Source organism: Phaethon aethereus (genome assembly GCF_964289735.1).
Source record: "Phaethon aethereus genome assembly, chromosome: 3".
Lineage (NCBI taxonomy): Eukaryota > Metazoa > Chordata > Aves > Phaethontiformes > Phaethontidae > Phaethon > Phaethon aethereus.
In genome coordinates this window covers 99,387,523-99,409,197 of record NC_138576.1, presented here as the reverse complement: position 1 = coordinate 99,409,197, position 21,675 = coordinate 99,387,523, and the positions used below count along the sequence as shown (strand labels likewise).

At 39.2% G+C, this 21,675-nt stretch overlaps 1 protein-coding gene across 1 annotated transcript in view; it reads left to right on the top strand.

Moving 5' to 3' along the window:
• The window catches only part of PRKCE (protein kinase C epsilon), a gene marked incomplete at its 5' end in the record, with an annotated part of 303,518 nt that extends 282,043 nt beyond the window's left edge, over positions 1 to 21,475 (top strand). Inside the window, 2 exons of the mRNA XM_081997851.1 lie at positions 1,518 to 1,664; positions 21,220 to 21,475. Coding sequence (XP_081853977.1) covers positions 1,518 to 1,664; positions 21,220 to 21,366 — 294 coding nt within the window. The 3' untranslated portion in view covers positions 21,367 to 21,475. The remainder of the gene's footprint in view (positions 1 to 1,517; positions 1,665 to 21,219) is intronic.
• Positions 21,476 to 21,675: the final 200 nt, after the last annotated feature.

Genomic DNA, 21,675 nt, shown 5'->3' with positions numbered 1-21,675 from the left:
TGGTTTTCCAAGAGACCTCAACAAAGCACAGTAATCCTTTCAAAACCTTTGTTTCTCCTACCCATAGAAAATATGGGCTGTAGTTTAGATACGACTTGTCCACTTGCAAAGAACTTGCGGTGCAGTTGAACACAAGACCAAAGAGAAGGGTCGTCTTTGGAGTGGCTCGTGTATGTCAGAAACCACGGAGAGAATTGCCTCGCTAATCTATGTTGTATCTTTAAAATGATAGCAATGGTATTCTCCTGTGGCTGGTTGATCTAAAACCATCTTAAGGGCTTCAGTAGCTATTTATCTAATAACTGGAGTACTAAAGCAAGGGTATGCATTATAGTGATTTATTTTTTGGTAAGTGGCTTTTTTCTTACGGATGTATGGTATAACGTGGTACCTACGTTAAAAAGGCACTGAAAAATTATCATATTTTGATTAATTTGTACACTTTTTTAATTTTAAAAATGTTATAATAATGGCTGAATATGAAGTAGCAAAGCTTGCGATTATAATATGAGTGTGTGTGTATAAGAGCATTTGTTGCTACCTGAATTGCAAGGATTCTGTGTCCACATGCATTAGGAAATAAGTAGGGTAATTGCTAATAAAAGAAGGAAGAAGTAGCAGAGCAAAATCAGGAAAAATATTATCAGCTGCCATCATTTGATATCAAAGTCTTACACTGGTTGTACAGCTCTTTGCTGAAAGGAGTAGTAAAAGTTTAAAAGTGAGAAGTTTAGAAATGATCACACCGGACGTGACCAGTTAGTTCCAGTTGCTGCCACTAACAGTGTACTAAAGGTGAAAGGGAAGATGCAAGTTATGTCATGGAATTTCTCAAGGGAAGCTTTCTGCTGGTACTGATCCTCCATGTATTTCCTGAAATGTATGGACAGAACACTTCTAATTCACATACCTGCAGGTGCTGTTCTTACTCATGTTAGAATAAAATCCTAGAAATGAGTAAGGAGGTTATGGCTTTTCATGTGTCTGCTTGAATGGAGTGTATGATTATGCAACCTATGTACCCAAGGAAAATAAACAACAGTAAGCACAATATGTACCCCCTATCCTCCAATTTAATAGTTAAGACAGAGCAAATAAGATAAAATAAGAGCTATCCTGACCATCTATTTGGAAGTGTCTCTGGAGGGTTTAATATTTTCTTTCTTTCCTTTAGTATTTCTGGGCAAAGCTGAAACTAGAAATGCTTTAAGAGAATCTGTTCCAGTAGTACTCCCAGCCAGATGAAATTGGGAGGTCTCAGCAATCAGTTGAAAGAGCTTCCTGCAGGAAACTTAAACTTCAGAGTCTCTGACTCTTCTAATTAGAAGAACCTCTGAAATTTGAAGGGGCATCCTTGTCTCTCTTACAAAAAAAAATGAACCCACCACCTTCTGAAAGGGGACTGTCTCTAAAAACTAGGCATTAGAAGTTATAATGCGTAATTGAACTGCAAATGTTTTCCAGCCATTGAGATTTATATTTTAACTTTTTTCTTCTCTCCCTCCCCCACCTTGTAGTTCATGACAAAAAACCCAAATAAGCGACTTGGCTGTGTGGCATCACAAAACGGGGAAGACGCGATTAAGCAGCATCCGTTTTTCAAGGAAATCGACTGGGTTCTTCTAGAACAAAGGAAAATCAAGCCACCCTTCAAACCTCGGATTGTAAGTAGCAGTTTGCATAACATTCAGAGAAAACTTGGTTTGACAATTCTAATTGTTGGCTTTTCTGAGACATGAGATTACTTGATGCAACGTTTGGGGGTTGAAATAATAACATTAAAACAGCACTGAAAAGATTGCCTTGTCATTGTTTCTGTGAAGGTAAGTGTCAGGAATAGATTTAATGCACATGAAGATGTTCATGTTCAGTCGTGTAAACTATGAGAGGGTTTCAGGCCCTGTTTTAATTTTCCTCTGTTCCTAAAGATACCCTGATCGGAATTATTTCAGTTTGGTATATATTCTCTGGACTTTTTGTTTGAACTCTGCTACATTGCTGATGGCCCCTGGATTTTTGTGGTGAAAGACAGGGGAAAGGATTTCTGATTCATGATATTCTACCTGAAGATACCTGAAAAAACATCTTCCTGGGGGAGAGAAATATACACCATGCTTAGATAAATTGATGTACTTATATTTTCCTAGGTGATGATCAAGTATTTCTATTTTAAAGTAACAAAAATATGTAGCAGCCCTACATGCAGACACTACAAAAGCCAAGCAAAAATACTTCACTTATTCTTGTCTTCCTGCGGATGAAAATATTCATAGTTGACTGTCAGTTTTCCAGTTGAGAATGTGTGCAGTAAACTTTGTGCTTGAAGAGTAGAAGAGAATAACTTTATGATAAATCCTCTGAGATTGATTTGCATCTTTTGACTTCGCACAGTCCTAGTTGCAGTGTTTCATTTGCCTGTAAACATGATCAAGGTACTTGTTTGTTTCTTTCTTTAGGCAGTTTACAAAGGTATTTTAAAAAGAAAAACCCAATCAAAACAACTTTGGCCTCAACACTGAACCCTAACTGAAATTTAGAGCTGAAAAAGTCCCCTCTGTCATTTCAGAATTACTGTCACGTTTAACGCATTTACTTTCAGTCCAGTGAGATGCATTTCCCCCAGTTCCGTGTGTAGGCGGTGAAAGCAGGGCTGTCCATCCAGAACGAGAGCCTGAGATAGCTCCTCTGAGTCCACCCTTTGAGAAGTCTCTCTCTCTGTAGCTATGCAGAAAGAGCCCAAAGGATTGACAACTGTAAGTGAAAGTTAGCCCGTGTGAATGTCTTTCGAGGACTGACAGTAAAATATAGTGTTATCGTATGGGGAAGGTTTTCTTAACGTATTGCTTGGAGAATGGAAACATAATGCGGTAGCTACAGGCAGAGGGATGCCTGAGCCAGCCCCTCTCCTGGAAAGGGTCCAGTCATCTGGGCATGCCGGCACACCAACCCTGCTGCCCAGCTCAGCTCTGCAGGTGTGGCCAGGTTGCACCCAGTGCCTGAGCTGACTTACAAATCTCTACACTGATGCAGGAAGCGTAAACCCCAAATTAACCCTGTTAGTATCTATCTGAAGCCTATTTAATACTGTAACTAACTGCTTTCCAGTCAGGCTCAAGAGCCCTCAGATAGCTGCAGATAGCCTTAGCTGGTGCTTAGCCAAGTTGTGTGTGTATAGCTCTTTTCCTATATTCTAAAGAATTTGGTCTTTCATCTCATAGTAATTTTTGTTGCTTTGCTCAGTATTCATCACAGTTTTGGTAATACAGTTATCAAATCAGGATGCACAGTTCCAAATTAATTTTCACTTTATGCCTGCATCTAGTAAGTCCCAGAGTCCTCACATTGTGTCTACTTACTGGCTGTTTTCCTTTCATGATTGAGATACATAGTCACTTTGACAATAGGTATTTTTACAGGCCTTTATTTTTGTAAGCATTCCTGTTGCGGTGGTCCTTCTTAAAAGTCAGGAGGGATTTAGTATGTCAGACATTTTTATTCATTGCTGATGGAAATGCCTTCTACCTTCTCAGTGCAGCTTCTTTCTCTTTCTGGTAATTATTTCAATTCTGTTATATTGTAAAGCCATTCCTATTTTATTCATTCCTGTTGTTTTGTTCTTTTTCTCCTTTTCTACTTCCTTTAATGGTACTTTAGTTGTGCATTTCAATTTTAGTAGTGATTTCAGATTATTTTGGAGTAGTCTGTTGTAAAGTTTTCATGATAGCTTGCTGCTCTTTAATAATTGTTAGGGTGACTTTATATATCTTTACTTATGCAGCTTCTCATTTTTCTTCAAGCTGCTCCTATAATGTCGGATTTTCATACTACTTCTTTCCATATTGTATATGCCAACTTTCTTTATTCTACCAAATTCTATTCCTGCAGTCTAGTAGTTCCGTATGCTTGGTTTTTTCTGAACTCTTTTTTTTTTTTTATGGTGGTGAATTCAGATAATATGTAGTCTATGTATCCCTATTATTTTCATGTTTTCAGTCTGCTGTCTAAGACACCTTCCCCAGTGAGCTGGTCCTATCAACTTTTACTGATAACTTTTCTATACTTGGAAAGGGTATACCTTATATATTTACACTATGTTTATGATCCATCAGCTGTTTTGTACCAGCTGTATAAATTCTACAATTCTATCGATTTTGTTGTATAGAAATCTTTGAGCAAGATCATACTGAAATTTTTACTTGTCCTCTGAAAATTGAATGTTTTATTAGTTGGAAAGTAAAGTGTAATATCTATCTAGGCTGGAGAGAAAGGTCACACAAATAAAATATAATTATTAATTATGCAACTTCAGAAATTGTAAAGGAATCTAGGGCAGTAAAATTCAAATCCTGAAAAGATGATTTTGGATACTTCCCAAGCTAGAAGAGGTTGAACTCACTTTGAAAAATACAGGAAAAAGGGAGGAAGGTCAACACTAACGAAATAAAATCTACTTTAAAAACTGTATAGCAAGTTCCTCTCTAAATTCAGTTCTGGGTGTAGCATTGAGATTCATTGGTTCAGATTAACAAGCATAACTGTTCCATAGCTATGGAATAACTATGGAAAAAATACAACTAATGCCTGTGTTTGGAATGTTTTCTGGTTTTTAACATCTTTCAGTATTGATGAAGTGCTGTTGATTATTTAAAACTGATTTGTAATGTTAAAAGGGGATTTAAAAAATATATTTTTAATCTTATGTTCAGGACAACCTAGATCTATGAAAAAATGTACGAGAAGAGAGGCCAGATTATTAGTCAGAAAATAGACATTCTTGCATGTGATACATGAGTGTACGTATGTGTAGGGAAAGAAGCATACAATACATATATAGTCATTTGTGCATTCAAATGAGATTTGCATCCACATACAAAATTTGGCTCATGCAAGAATGCATATATTTACACAGGTATTCATCTATTTTCTGACCAATCATTAAGATGACTAAGGGGGGAAATTTTATAATTACTATTTCGTACACACTTTAACAAAAATAAAGCATAGGATCTATTCAAATAAGCTCTGGGCAATATAAAATGCTGATGCTAAACAGGTAAAGTCATTAGGGAAAATGGTCAAACACTGAGGTCCCATCAGACAATGGAATAATCTGCCAAGGAAGGTCACAGAGGTGCTGGAAATAAACTTGGCTTCAGTTCTGCCTCACTACTCTGCTGTTCCCAAAACCATGTGAGTTCCTTGGTTAGCACAGCCGTCTTCCTTTTCTGTTACCTTTTATCTGCCATAATAGATTTTCTGAGGAGCTATACTACATGGTACTATAAGGCCTGTGCTTCTCCATAGTTCAGGTATGTGTCTCTAGCTCTGCCAGCCTTAAGTCTGAATTTTTCAACTGGACTTAGAAGAAACACTGTATGGCTATTTATTAGCCAGATATTTGAGGCATTTTTTTAAAATCTCATTCATGCTGTGGGTGTACGCAAACATTCCTTATTATACCAGAAATACACCATTAATGTCATAGAATCCTAGAATGGTTTCAGTTGCTCAGAGCCCTGTCCAACCTGACCTTGAGTGTTTCCAGGGATGGGGCATCTACCAACTCTCTGGGCAAGCTGTGCCAGTGTTTCACGACCCTCATTGTGATAAACTTCCTCCTTGTAACTAGTCTAAATCTTCCCTCTTCTAGTTCAAAACTGTTACCCCTTGTTCTATCACAACAGGCACTGCTAAAAGGTCTGTCCCATCTTTCTTATAAGCCTCCTTAAGTACAAAAAGGCTGCAATAAGTTCTCCCCAGAGCCTTCTCTTCTCCAGGCTGAACCACCCCAACTCACAGAATCACAGAATCACTAAGTTGGAAAGGACCTTCAAGATCATCAAGTCCAACCATTAATCCAGCGCCACCATGTTCCCTAAACCATGTCCTGAAGTGCCACATCCACACATTTTTTGAACACTTCCACACTCTCAGCACTTCCACTCTCTCAGCCTTTCTTCGTAGGAGAGGTGCTCCAGCCCTCTGATTATTTTTGTGGCCCTCCTCTGGACCCGCTCCAGCAGGTCCATGTCTTTCCTGTGCTGAGGGCTCCAGAGATGGACGCAGGACTCCAGGTGGGGTCTCACCAGAGCAGAGTAGAGTGGCAGAATGTCCTCCCTCGACCTGCTGGCCACGCTGCTTTGGATGCAGCCCAGGATATGGTTGGCCTTCTGGGCTGTGAGTGCACATTGCCGGTTCATGTCCAGCTTTTCATCCACCAGTACCCCCAAGTCCTTCTTGGCAGGGCTGCTCTTGATCCCTTCATCCCCCAGCCTGTATTGATGCCGAGGGTTGCCCCGACCCAGGTGTAGGATCCTGCACTTGGCCTTCTTGAACGTCATGAGGTTCACATGGGCCCATTCCTTGAGCTTGTCCAGGTCCCTCTGGATGGCATCCCGTCCCTCAGATGTGTCAACCTCACCACTCAGCTTGGTGTCATTCACAAATTTGCTGAGGGTGCACTCAATCCCACTGTCCGTGTCGACAACAAAGATGTTAAACAGCGCGGGTCCCAGTACTGACCCCTGAGGAATGCCACGTGTCACTGGTCTCCACTTAGACATCAAGCCATTGACCACAAGTCTTCTAGTGCAACATCCGAATAATTACTTATCCACCAAGCAGTCCATCCATCAAATCCATGTCTCTTCAGTTTAGAGATGAGGATGTCATGTGGGACAGTGTTAAATGCTTTGCACCAGTCCAGGCAGATGACATCAGTCATCTTCCCTTATCCATCAACACTGTAACCCTGTCTTAGAAGGCCACCAAATTTCTTCAGGCATGATTTGCCCTTAGTGAAATCAAGTTGCCTGTCACCAATCATCTCCTTATTTTCCCTGTGCCTTAGCACAATTTCCAGGAGGATCTGCCCTATGATCTTAGGGGGCAGAGGTGAGACTGACTGGCGTATGGTTCCCCAGGTCTTCCTTTTTCCCCTTTTTAAAAATGGCAATGTCCTTCTAGTTTGTACATTATTTGATTATTCTAGTGAAGTTTCGGAAGCTAAAATTTCTTTTCTAACTGTTTTCAGCTTTGGAATGAAAATTGCTGAAGTCCAAAAGGTCCTTTTAAAACTACCTATGTTTTCTGGAGGCTTGCAGGAGTGCCCTGGGCAAAGCACTCATACAAATGGCTGAGGTTTAGATTGCTGAGCAGCGTCAGGAGTGGCACACCATGTTGTGTTAGGTAGAGACAATGGAAGCAAATCTGGTGAAGATCCTGATGAAGATCGCTTCCGCTGTTCTTGAAACCTAATTTTTAGTTTCCCAGACTGTCTTGAAAGTATCTGAATAATATTATTCTTCCCTGATGCTTTTAATGCAGTCATGAATATGTAATTGCATATGCAAGAAATAAGTACAGTTTCAGTGCAGGCAGATACCTTGCAGACAGATATCTTTTCTCCAGAGCAACTGTTGTGAGACAGAAATCCCTTTGAGACACTTTATTCCTATGTTGAGGTATTTTGGCTCACGTATTCTTCCTGGAATTTTATTCCATTTGGAGAATAAAATTTTCCTAATCAGTAGCCATAACACAGGCTATGTTTTACAACATAATTTATTACCCAAGAACCACAAAGGCCTTGATACGGTATTCAATGATTCTCTCGTCTCCATCTTTCTTTGTTTCCATGGTTATGCTTCTGGCTTGGTTGAATTGGTTATTTCCATTTTTAAAGTATATTTGCCATATTGCAAATGAAAACAAGGGTGCAGTAGATTAATTTCTTACCAAAGTCATTGATATGGTGGTAAGTGTGGTAGATCTTGCCTAGTGACATGATGAGATGATTCTATCCCATACTAAATAATAAAATATGCATTAGACACAGTGGTTGAAACAGATTGCTGCTTCACCTTTAATGTGTATTGATGAAATTTATGTTGTCCCAAGTTGTTATTTACTGGCAAAGCTTGTATTTGAAACAGTGAAGCAAAGGTGTATTTTGCTTTTTCCTCAATCTTCTCCATATCTTACTAGATTCCTTGCAAGGAGTTCTTTGTGCCATTTCTGACAACACAGCTGGCCAGCTGCAGGCCTTCCAGACTGAACTTCTGGCCCACTGACATGCCACTGCCATCAGCCAGCGAAGCTCAGAGAGGTGTGCACAAGTGGCATAAAGATACATGATACCCCAGTCCCATGGGCCAGGAGTGCAGGAACATCACTGCCCAAAATTTACTGATTTGTCTGAAACCAGTGGGTAGGCTTATATGAGTATGAGTTTCTTCTTGGTTTTTGTAGAATTAGACCAGCACAGTAACATCATTCCCATGTTTCTTACGCTGTTGGTCACAACGGCTCAGTGTGCTGCGAGTTGCTGTGGAACTGGAGGAAGCTGTTACGCACTGTGCAGCAAGGACAGTCTCACCGCGGGCACACTCCTGTCCTTGCAGGCTGAAGTTTTCTCTGTCAACCCTAGAAACACCTGCATGTTAACAGACAGACTTGTCATTTTCGTCCACCCTGTTGTAAATGTCAGGATTGGGAAAATTTGAGACTTTGACCAAGACGTCCTCAGCATGAAAAAGCTGAAGAACTCTGAGCCAGAGGGTAATACAAAGCCTGGTAAAACAGATGTTTGCCATATGTATTTCTTTCTAGCAATTAAGCCAAAATTTTATCGCTAATGGCTTTATCAGTGCCTGTGGCAATCCATTTATAGTGTGGCTGTATGAAGATGAAGTTAACAAAATAATTGCATTACAAGGATTTACTATGAACATGCAGCTTTAACAGAATACATTATTTTAATTTTCTCTATGCATTCATAACTTCTTGGTTTTCCATTCTAAAAGCTCACTTTCTTCAAGATCATTAGAAACAAAACGAACAAAATAGTCTATTGCAGAATTGTATTTTGCAGTATGGAACAACTGCAGCTGCTGACAAAAGGACCCATTTAGTTCATCTAATGTGACTGTCTTCATTTTGCAGCCTCTTCCATTCCTACCGTTATATCACTGAGAATGTTTTCTGAATATTTGCAGGTTCCTTCTGTAGTTCTGACTTCTCAGGTGTAGAGGGTTGGTCTAGCAGCTAAAAAAAACAGCAGAGACCTGAGAATTGCAAGATATAGAAGTTCTTCTCCCAGATTTTCTGGAAACCCATGGTGTGGTCCATCACCTAACCTTTTCATGCCTCAGTTTCCACTATGTGGTAATCTCAGGATGCTTAACACACAGTTCTGTGACAACAAAGAAATATGACTGAGAAGTGTTAAAAACCAAATGCTCATGATCAGCCTGGCTTTTAAATTGACTGAATGCGTAGCGCTTCCCTTGGAAGAGTGTTCTATGCTATACCAGACCTCAGTGTTAGCAGATTTCATCTTGATCCTCAGTCTCAAATTTCCTGCCATAATTTGCACCTCTCTCTCACCTCCGGTAACTCTAAGATAATGATAAACCGTTACTGAAGTCCCTCCCCCCTTAGTTATCACTATCTGAGCCACACTGTCTGTATGCAGTTTCCTTGTGAACCTAAAATCCCATGTTAAGTCTTGACTTAAGGATGCCAGCAATGTGTCCTCTTTCAGTTTTGTGCTGCAGCAAAGGTTTGAAACAAAATCATTCCCAAATACGAAATTCTAGTCCTAGCCAATGATTGTGGGTTACAACTGGAGTCAGTGAGCACGGGGAATTCTATTTTCTCCCTCCCTAAATGAGTGAAAAACTGGCAAAATTTTGGCAGCCCTTTGTCGATGACTTATGACAAGCCAGATGCCCACAGTGTTTGGAAACTGGGTAATAAATAGCAAATACAAATCAGCACCTACGGAGTGTGCAGCTGGCCTGTTTGCACAGGCAAACAGGCAGAGGCCGCACCTGCCTAATGGGTAGGTGACTCGCTGAACGCCTCCCGAAAATGTGTTCAATTAGAGAGGTGTGTGTTTAAATTGCTGCAGCAACCGTCTGCTTACTGTGAAATATGGCTGGAATCCTTAAAGAGGGACCGCGTTTCTGGAGAAAACTTTCACATACATTAGCCGGAAACAAAAGTTTTATAATCTCAGATTTGTTTTCATACATGACTGCTAACAGGCAAAAATTTTTTTTTTACTTTTTAATGAGGGATTTTTAACCTGGTGTTGGGAAGTCATGATACTGTTTTGGTGGGGTTTTTTGGCACGCATCTATTTTTTTGTGACAGTGGATTGTATCGTCATACGTGCAGAATTATGACTTTTCTTTTACGCTGTGGGGAAGAAGCCCTGTAAAATGCAGTATCATTCAGTAACACCAAAAGGAACTTAGGAAATTACAGGCCAAGTAAATTTCTTTTTGTATAAATGTTCTCTCTTTTCAAGTTTGCTTCAGTGTGAATGTCCCTCTTTAAGGTAAGGCCTTCAATATGGGGAAAATGTCAAGGTAGGTCCATTTTTAGGCCTAATAACCTTGAGGTGTCCCTTCAGTTTCATAATATATTTCCATTCAGTCATCAGTGCATGGCAATGAGCATTTAGCAGATGGGCACGCAAGGGGCTATTACTGCATGCTTTTGCATGAAGTGTTACTGCTTAGATGAAACACTGGGGAGTGATCTTGAGACCTCAAACCCTCATGTACCATTGTTAAACATTGCACATTATGTATTCCCCACTTGCTGCAGATGTTTCAGGCATAGGAAGACAGTGGGCTTTCTCCTGAGAATGACACCTATGGTGATTAATACTGGTGTACAAAAAGAGGTTTAGAAATGGGGAAATAGCTGTATTTGTCAGAACAGTTAACATATATTCTTTATAAAAACTAAAGAAAAATGGATGTGGACTTTTGGGACGTAGCCTTTTTATTACAAAGAGCCATAGTGGTTGAAGTCCAATACTTCTTTCTTTTGCATGCTGCCCCTTGCCACAGGGTGTCATGAATTAGAGTATTTCATGTCAGCTGGTTCCTAAAAGTTACACTTTTCTGCTACTGGTTCAAGTGTTAGCTCATTGCTGACTGAGAAGCACTGGCTATTGGTGGCAAGGAAGTTTGAGATCTCAGTTGAGCCTGCAGTAGACAGTTGTGAACAACAGTACCGTAACTGCCTGCAACGTAGCTCATACCAGTCGGTCTAGCATGTGGCTGAGCAGGGCAGAGAAGGCTGTAATACTTCTGCCTCTTCCCTCAACAAACTAAAGGACCTTGGTTTCCAAAGCACTTCAACTAGCTTGGCACTTTGTACAACCACTAAATTTGCTCAGGGTGTTAAGTATATATATTTTGAGGGGCTTATGTGCAGCTTGTATCACAACTTAGAGAAATCAAGAATAAGTGAGCTGGTATTTTTAAGGGATTTCAGTGTTAGATGTTTGAATGAACAAGGCTCTCTTTTCCCAGAATTTGCTCATTCAGTTAGTCTTATTCTTTTGTTTTTATTCTCTTCAGTGACAGTGCCTGCAGCAGCTGGTTTTAGCTGTGATTACCACAACACTAGAATTACAGAAGTTTGAAAGCTACTTCCCAGCACTGCAGCTTCCCAAATATTTATAAGTTAAACAATTTTTATTATGCTGCTTTTGATTCTGTACTGGGGATCCAGCAGTATTTGTTTGGTTTTGTTGAGTCCTGGTCTTATAGCACTAAAATCTTTTCATACTAGGTAATTAAGTTCATTTAACAATCTGTTAAACGTACATTGTGTGGTGCCCATTGAGGTGGAGTGATAAGCAGCCAGAGTGTTCCTGCTTTACTTTTGGGCTTCCTCAGAATAAGACAAATTCTCGTTCACTTTTTGGCTGCTTTAATCTCCAGTGCTATTTTCAGAAAGTAATATAAACCATTAAGTGAAATCATATTATCATAGTTACTTACAGTACATTCTTAAGCATTCAAACAGAAACGTTTTAGTTTCATATTAATGTAGATAATAAATAATACTCCTGGAATGGGCCTGTTTCTGATGTCATTAAAAGCCAGTGGCAAAACACCAGGTGATTCAGAAGGAGTAGCATCTGGCTCTTTACCAGACTGTGGAGAGGAATTTATCAGAAAAAAGCAAAGACTCATCAAAGGCAGCAGTCCGTGACTACTCCCATTCACAGCTGGAGTCCGGTGAACATAGAGTATAAGAGCTTTGGCTTTGAATTTATTTCTCATGCAGAACCTTTTGTGTTAGCAGTATACCATGCTAATGCAAACATAAAGTTAACAACAGTGTCTTACTAAGACGTTCACCCAAAATGGGCAGCAAAAATTTGTCAAAATATATGTTCACGGCTCAGCATACTAGTGCAAAACTTAATTCTTTTGACATATGCACTACTGTGCAGATGGTGGACTGAAGCAGCTGATGTGTAGGCACTTACCTTCAGAAGCAGGACAGGGAAGGCGTCTTTAAATGGTAAGGAATCCTAGCACTTCATTAACTGTTGCTTTCCTGTTGTTATGCTGCTGTACTTGTTACAAGGGATTTTTTTGCCGTGGAGACACGGACCTTGTACTGGTCCTCTCAACAGCATGCTTCAGGAGTCATACGCTTAAATTACACTAGATGAGAGGAACACTTAGTCTAGATTTTTATGAAAACCCTTAAGCGCAGATCTTGTTCCTTGATTTGCATGCCATATTCATGTTTGCAAAGGACCTACAGAACAATGATTCCCTTTGCTTGATTATGGAGTATGGAAAAAAAGGAATTGAAGATCATGACTGCCTATGACTCTCTGAAAGATTGTGTTTATTTTAAAAGAACAAGAAGAAAAAGAAATTGAATTTGTGCCCTCAGGTCCACAATAACAGCTTGAGTTCCCAGCAAGACGAGGTTCCCACAGTGCAAAAAGCCGTATGGATGAGAGACAATCGAGAGGTCATAGATAATGATAGACTGAGAGATCACAATCCATGTATAGGAAAACAAAAATAGGAAGAAAATGAGATGCATAGTGAGGAGAAAATTACTCAAGCTCAAAGCAGATCAGTAGCAGAACAAAGAATGAAACCAGTGTCACTACAAACTCTGCTATATCTTACTGAGCTCCTTTAATAAAACTGTGTTCCAAAAAAAGCAGTTCCAGTGTCTGGAGGAAAGGTGGAAACGAGATATATTGAGATGCAGAAGTAGTAGGCATTCATGCATAGTTGTGCAATGCACGTTTTTTTCAGTCTACAATTTGTATGAGTATGTGCATTAGTTTAAAAAAAAAAAGATAGCAGCATCGGCTGCTCTCTGAAAAGTCACATATATCTTTATTTTAATATGTCTCTATAAAGACTTAAAAATAATCATTAGATTTAAAAATATGATTTCTAACAATTTAGTAGTCTTAAAATTAAACCATTACTGTGTAGCTTTCTTGATTTGTATAAGGCTAGACCTGTTATACCATTTCTCTGTATGAAAGCCTGTCATATGTATCATCCGTGTCAAACTGAAAGCTTTATTCTTAATGAGCTAGAGATCATGATCAAAGAGCACGGGTTTCACAAAATGTTTTGAAGAAGGCAGTCTTGCCAAAAACTCTGTAGCATTCCTGCTCTACAGCCTACAGTGCAAACCATTCTAGTGTGCAGCTGAGTCTTGGAATGATGCTCCCACTGTACGTGCTTGCTATTACCTTTCACACTGTGGTGTTTCTTTGCGTCCAGTGTCACAGTGCACCTGTCCATGCCTCCTTGATAGAGGAGGGGCTCAGAATCACAAGATACTGCTATATATTTATAATTTCATAACATATTCAGAAAGGTTTTCATAACATGTAACTTTTCTGTAATTAAGTGGGGTAGGTGACTGGAGGCAGAATAAAACATCAGCAAGTCAGCCGGTCAGTATTTATTTAAGATACGTAGCAGAGATTTGAGTCCCAAAATACTTCATTACATCATTCACCTATTCACTAGCATCAGATTCTCCTTTAATTTATTCCTTGTCTTTGTGATTGCTTAAAGAATGGAAACCAAAGTAAATCTACTGATCTACAGAATAAATCTGGTCAAATATCTCAGTGCACTGCTAGACTATGTGTATTTGGGTAATTTTTCAGTGATTTATGAGATGTCTCCTGGAAGCCACTGGAATTCTAGGGACTTGTGTCCTAGACTTACCAACTCTCCAGCGTTATTTTTCTCTCTGCTTTGCAAGTCAGCTCCATTTTCAGGGTATAGCCAGTCTTTTGTGCTAAAGTGCTAGTGATCAGGAAGACAAAAAGGCTGCTACACGTGTATTTGAGGACTCACCAGCAGGTGGTTTAGCATGTCACAGATGCACCAGCCCTGACTACTGTAACTCTGCTGTAACAACAATGGTTAAAATGCAATTTCAAAACACAACCGAAAATGGACTGATCTTGGATGTGTGCCAGGATGTAAGAGGGGAGGTGATATTGGTGATCATGACCTTAGAGCAGTTGAGGATATAAGTGGAGGCTTGCCAATATAATGTGAATTAGAGGGGCACACATACAAAATCTGTGCTGCAGAGTGGATCATAAAATTTGCAATAGGAATTGCATTGTGCAGATGAAGGGTATTTTTGTATGATTGTTCCATTACTTTCTCTTCTCATATAACCTCCCCACCCCAAGTAGAAATATAAAATTGTTTCCCATGTAGTTAAACCCTCAAAGAAACCTACTATAAGGGAAAAATATAGTGGAGAAATTCAGAAGTTGGCACTCTTCCCCTGCAATTTTTTTCACTCTAAAAATGGTTGTATTCTACCAATAGACAGCTTAGGTGCAGTGGCTATGTCATGATTAAGTCCCAAAATGGAAGCAAGCCCTGATAAGGTGGACAGGACTGATCTTGAGGGTAAAGGACTAACCACGGGTGGGAAGCTGTAGTGCTGACCTCCCCTGCAGCTCCTCTGAAATCTATCTCCATCCTTGTTTTACTCAGAGATAACTGTTGTGCTTTAGCAATCAGGCTGTGAAGAAAACAGGTTTGGTATGTGTAGCTCTAGTGCTGTGTACTCGTTCATGCTAAAACTGTACCCCGGTATGGAACAGTTACACAGCAACTTGTCCTGGGTGAGGTTCGTTGCCCAGACTGCGAACATGGGGTGGTTGTCAGTGAACCTGCAGAGCTTTGATTTTGTTTGGCTTGGTGTTTGTTTTGTTGCCGTGGTTTTGGGGTGTAGGATAGGAGAAGGGCTGTGCAAAAGTTAAATACTAAGGCTAGCATCCTGGCCATGTAGTCATTAGATGTTTGTACCCCCTAATCGTTTAGGTTATTCCTCCTTCCTAGTTGACCCATTTTACATTCCTAGGAAAGATACATACTGTTTCAGTGTAAAGGTGGTTTCAGTTCACTGGATCACAAATGATCTGGTTTAAAATTCATAGTTCTGTGAATTAGCTTGGTGTTTATTAAATATATGTGTACTTCCATACAGATTAAATTGTGGACTACATAGGTTGGCATGCTTTTCAAATACTGTTTCATTGTCTATTAACATCTTTATTGAGTGGGGGGTTTTCCCACTTCTTTCTCTTAATTTGGTGTCCTTTACATCTAATGAAAGCATAATCTAGGAGCACAAAAGCCCTCTCTGCTTGGAAGTAATGGATGTTGGTATACTTGTAAAAACTGCTTGGTTTCAAAACCTTTTTTATCATCATAACCTTCCATTGACTATACTGCAGCTCATGGCTGATCTGTTGTAACTCTTCCATCTGTGAACAGAGCAATTAACATGCTAAAAAAATTTAATAACTTGTAGAGTTATTCTGATAACATATTTCATATCTTCTTAAATAAGACATTCTAGGAAATACTAGAATGATACAGATACAGATTCTCAGGGTGTGCAAATACTGTGAATAGGCATCACCAGAATAAGCAGAAAGACAGGCCTGAAGTGTTCTGCTTCTCAGACCATTTCTTTCACATTATTCATGCTGATTTGCTGTATATATAGAATGAGTTACATGTGAAAGTGAGTGCTCAGTACAGTGGGTCTCAACTTTTTAGAAACTACTACACCTTTATGAAAAGAGATCCGATCATTGATGCAAAGTGATCTCTGCCTGTGCTGCGGTTTTTGTTATCATAATAAAGAGAGGTGAATGAGAGGACAGTGATATGTGAGGTTAGCCACATAACCTTGTACTTCAAACTAGCTTGTTTGAAGTCTTGAGTATTAGTTTGTCTCGAACAAAATAATCTGAATATCTAATCAGTGATGAGGTAGACACAAAATATTTAAACTCTGATCATCCTGATCTAAGAATTTTTTCCTTGATGATACCATGTCAAACGTGGGAATCATTTCTTTCTTATTGAAGTAAAATTGTGGACAAAATTAAATGATACTGAGTAATACATATGAGAAGGTGTGACTCTTGCTGCACTGCTGTCCCATGCTTCTGTAGCTGCACACCGAAACTGCAGCAGCTTCCTGCCCGGATTTAATGTGCCTGCCGCGTGTTTGCCATGCGGCTGATGTAGCCGCTCACTGCACTGGAAGGGTTCTGTGGTATGACAAACTCTGGGGTTTCACTGTGGGCTTCAAAATATATGAAGAGGCATCAAGCACTGCTACTGACAGAAAATTGTAGTGGAGTAAAGTTAAAGATCTTTCATTCAGTGATAGAGACAGGCCAGTCTGCATCTGCATTTCCATGCTGACGGTATCTCAGACTGTGAAAATGATGGATGAGCTTTGTATATATTTTGAGTCAAAAGGTCCGCTTAATGAAAAATATCATAGCACAGTAATTTTTTCTTCCAACGTATTGGTTCATTGTTATAATGATAATTTCTGGCTTCACTTGTATTGGCTGTCTGTTCTGGATTAGCTCCTCATTCTACTAAACTAAAGAAAAATCTATTAATAGATTTAAAGAGGACTCCTACAGTTATAATTAAACAGCATATTGTGAATTTGTAGGAAAATAACACTAAAATAGAAAACCTAGACTTCTGTGGCAGTTTTGTTTTCTAGCCGCCACCTCCATCTTTCTTTCACCTTCCCTGAATAGGCTTTGAACCTGCTGAATAATTCCAGCCCAATTCAGTGAAGCCATTAAGCTTGCAAAGGACTTGAAAGGGTTGTGGTGATTTTTGTGCAAATTATATGAAAATAAATAATAGAATAGAGACAGATGCCTTTTAATGCCTCCAAGCTGGAGAATTAATTTAATCCTTGTTAGGCGGAAGAGAGTCCACCAAGCCTCTTGGCCTCATGACACAGCTGATGAGGTGCCCAAGCTTTGCTGAGTTCCCTGATTTGGAACACCCTCTGTCAGGTGCCTTCTTGCAAGGCTTTCTGTGGTTTTTCAATATCAAACTCGTGTCATTCACATTTGCTTCATATGATTAATGAAAGGAATGGCAAGTTCTAACTTTCGTAATGTATTTTCAGTGATAGGAACATCAACTTAGATTTCTTTTTTCACTGTTGCAATTCATATATTGTCATTTAGTAACCCTTAACAGACAAGGATGGTAACCCTTGACACTGGAAAGCTTATTAAGTATGCTTTGCAGGTTTTTTAAGCTTGAGTCTGTGACTGTAGGTAGAAAATTGATTTTTCATTTAAATGATAGTGAAAATAAAAGCAGTTCAGAAAACCACTGTTTGATGTGTGCTTACTAGTAGCATATGAAGTTCCTTTTAATCCTTTAGTAATTATGAGAGAGATTTAAGAAAAAAAGCGTTTTGACTCATAAGACAATATCTCTTTGTCCAAAGTTGTACAGACCAACTAGGAGAGTTGATTAAATGGTGTTTTAGGAGGAGGCAGTCTTTTTAAATTTCCACTATCTCTAGTTCTTCAAACAGAACCAGTAATCTTTGAATAGAAGAAAACATGACTTTGACTTAAAAATTGTCATCCGTGATGGTTAGTAGGTCATGTTAATATTTATTAATTCAAGGGGTTCTATTTCTCCAGCATAAGTGTTACATCTAATCAGATCGTACCACCAGCATGAAGCAGGTCCACCACGTCTCCCAGGATAAGCAGGTTACGCTAGATCAGTGCTCACACAGGAGACCTATGAAGCATCCACGCTGCTGGGGGGAAAAAAAAAAAGATCAGCTAGCTGGCGCATTTCCTGCACAAGAGGTAGTGAGTCACTCTTCCTTCTTGCTGTCAGAGATACCATGCTGGTGGAGAAGCCATCTTTCAGATGAGACTTAGAATTGGAGTCATGTCATTTTTAGTCATTACAAGTGCTGTGGCAGTGCCGCTGCTCTTTGTCAGACGGAGACGGACTGTCCACATGCTGCCTGCAGCAGAGCAGTTTCAGTGCAGTGTGGAATTTGGCACCTATTGTTGGAAGCTCTTGGGTAGCTGCTGTACCCCTGCTCTGGTGTAGCATTGACACATGCCGAACACAAGGTGTTTGGGTAGTCTAGAGCGAAAAAAAGTAGCATTTGAAACCTAATTGAATTTCTCTGTGATTGGGTGGACAGCTGTGGTTTTGGGGGTTCTTTTTTCCCTGATAACCCTAGTTTCTTCAGTCATCTGAAATTGAAAAATCTTACCTGGAAAAAGTTTGAAAAGTTAAATATAAAGTGTCCCAAAGTCTCAGGAGCTACAGGCTAAACAAACATAATCCCACCTATTTAATTACTGCATTTTTAATGATGCAGTTGCCAGCCAATCTAAATATTTTTCCTTTTTTCTTCATGATACTTTTTTTAATGTTCAAAGTTGGATAATAGCTGCACTCTGTTTCTTTCATATACTCTCCTTACCATGCAGATCTTTCTTTTCTCAGCTCCTCTGCTAGGAGACAGCCACAGCCCCTCATACCTTCATCCTGAGCCCTCGTGCTGCAACTATTGGTTCATGTTGGCCTATAGAGTATTCACAGTGCAAGTACATTAAAATAGCAATAGTAGCAGAAATGTGGCCAGACCTGTTTCGTCTTAGCAGATGGGGCCTTGCAAAATAGTCTTAGCTTCAGGAAGAAAGTGCCTAAGTTGCTAAGGAGGGTTTCTCAAATAAATCTTTCTGTTGAAAAGAAGCACTTGTTATGAACTCTACCTTTTGTCTTGTATGGCTTAATCCACTAACTTTTGTTCCCTGGGATTTATTTAATCTCACTTCATCAGTTGGTTGGTTAGTGGCTTGCTAGTATATCTTTGCAATCTTAAATTGCTCCAGACTTGTCCTGTTAATAAATTGGGTGACTTACATCTATGATGCCAAAAAGACATGGAATTGTTTATAAATCTGAGAGAGTAAAAACTTCTATTGCCTTCATTTGGTTTTGAAGGCATATTTTAAGACATGCTAGGCTCTTAAATCTAAGCAAATAACTTTTGTGTGTTTGTGGCTTGAAGTTCTACTGGAAGTACAATTATTTTTAATCAATAGGATTTAGGTACACCGGTGTTGAGTCAGCTTTTCAGATGTACTCATCTGCACTCTTTTTCACCTTATACCTTCACAAATTTTAGCGGTGGTTTTCTGGACTTAGTGATGGTTTTCTGGAAAAAAGTAGGTATTGGGAATTACTTGCCCCTGATAGGGTTTGAGGAATTTGTCATCTTATTATTTTAGCTTCAGCAAGGAAATAACACTTTTCAGAAATACATTCAGTATGAAAACCTGAAAATAATATATATTGTATTTGTTCTCAGCTAGTCCAGAGCTTATTTGCCCTGGATAGCTAATGGTTAATGTGTGAGTGTAGTCACATTTCTCTTGCATGTAACTACAGTTCTGAGTTTGAATTCTACTTTCTACAAATATTCACTTACCTCCTTCTGCTACAGTGACTTCCTGTAGCAAATTCATTGTATGTGTGTGAAAATACTATGGTAGGACATGAGGAACAAGAAGAATGTAGATATAGTTGCAGTGTAATGCATTTAAAAATTCATACGGAATTTCATTCTTATTTTGCAGCATTTGCCCAAATGGCTGGGAAAAAAACATAAACCCAAAGCCAGGACCCTCACTCTTTATGTAGTATATCTATATTGCAAACAATGTAGGTGAAGGTTGCTATGACCATTTTGCAGTTACAAAAAAGAAAAATATTTGGTTTAGTGCCTCAGTAGAGCTGATGAAGGAAATACATTTATATCTATATTTTATAGGAGAACTTACCTACATCGAAAGAAGGCATATATGCCATTTGGAATACATTAATGTACTTTATGATGAATCACTTTATAGTCATCATTTTACTTTGCAAGTCAAATAGCTATTCTGTTTCTGGTATCATCTGGATCTCAGACATGTGCAGGATGGACACAAAGGTAGTTTTCAACGTGTCAGTGTGCCTCCATTAAGTGTCACTCAGGTAACTATTAGATTTCATGAAACAAAGAGAAAAAAGACAAAGTGTAAAGGAAAATGCTTGTTCCGATTCCCTGAACATGCCTGAAATGTGCTGCTAACATGGAAAACATCCAACAGTGCAGATCTCAAGGGAATGACCGTGGGGAATATTTTCCCCTGTAGCCTTAAGTTTCTTTAAAATGTAAATGGTCTCAGATAGTCACTGTCATGAGTGCCCTGAGGGCAATGAGTTGGCCTCCCCAAGGCTGTTTCTAGTTAATATGTCTTATCCCAACCACAACATGTACAGTTGCATTTTGTCGGCCCAACTTTGATGAAAGACCAAAGTGCTTTAGACTTCAGTGGGGAAATCCTGGTGCCATTGAAATAAGAAGAGTTCTGAGGTGGATTTCTCTGGAGCCAGCATTTCACACTTTGCTGCGGTGCTCTGAATGACATTTGGCTGCATTAGGAAATCTGAGTTGCTAATGTGGAACTTAAGATTTTGGACTGAGAACTGTTGCAAGGTCTACATCTTAACTTTAAAGCCAAGTGTAGTGAGATAGAAAGAAAGTTAACTTAGAGTTGAAACGGTAGGCTATATATAGCTATATATAGCTATATATATATGTTGTGGGGAAAACAATTAAATCGGTTCACTCTGTGCCTCTGAAATGAAATACCGTTATGTTCAAATCTAAGAGGAAACGGCTGTACCACCTACTATGCCAAAGCCTTTTTTAAACTAGTCCTACTCTCAGCTTCCTGCTTTAGCATCATACTGCTATTCCTTCACCTGTCAGAGACCTGTGAGTCTCTGGGAACTCATTTATAGTACTGCTTCTGTGGCATCTCCCAAACTCATTTATAGTACTTGCTCCTGTAGCTTCTCTCATACGTCTGTTATTCTTTGTGTGAAGTAGCTCCTCTTTTATTTCAATCATTCCAGAAAATTCAGCCTTTTGGGGGGGATGTAGAAAAAGGAGAGCACCTTTTATTTTACTGTGCTGTTTTACCATTCACTTTATTTGTATTTTTCTTCTCAGAAAACCAAAAGGGATGTAAATAACTTTGATCAAGACTTTACAAGAGAAGAACCAGTATTAACGCTAGTGGATGAGACAATTGTAAAACAAATCAATCAAGAAGAATTTAAAGGGTTCTCTTATTTTGGAGAAGAGCTACTGCCATAGACAATGGTAGGCTGACAGATGAATGATGTTGCAAGAAGTGATTCTGAAGAGATCGTCAAATTACTGAGACTCAGTAGATCAAGAACTACTTCTTTTACCCTGAGCCCATATCCCCAATTAAAGTATATATTTATTGTTTTTTTTCCTTTAATCTTCTGACCTGAAAGCACTCTTAATTTCTGTCTCACAAAGCAATGCAAAATAATTTTGTATCAGAAATTGTAGATGTAACACACTGCCATATATTTGCAACTTTTCTTTTATTCCTAAGATCTCCCCAGAGGACAAAATTCCATCTTTTCCATGGAA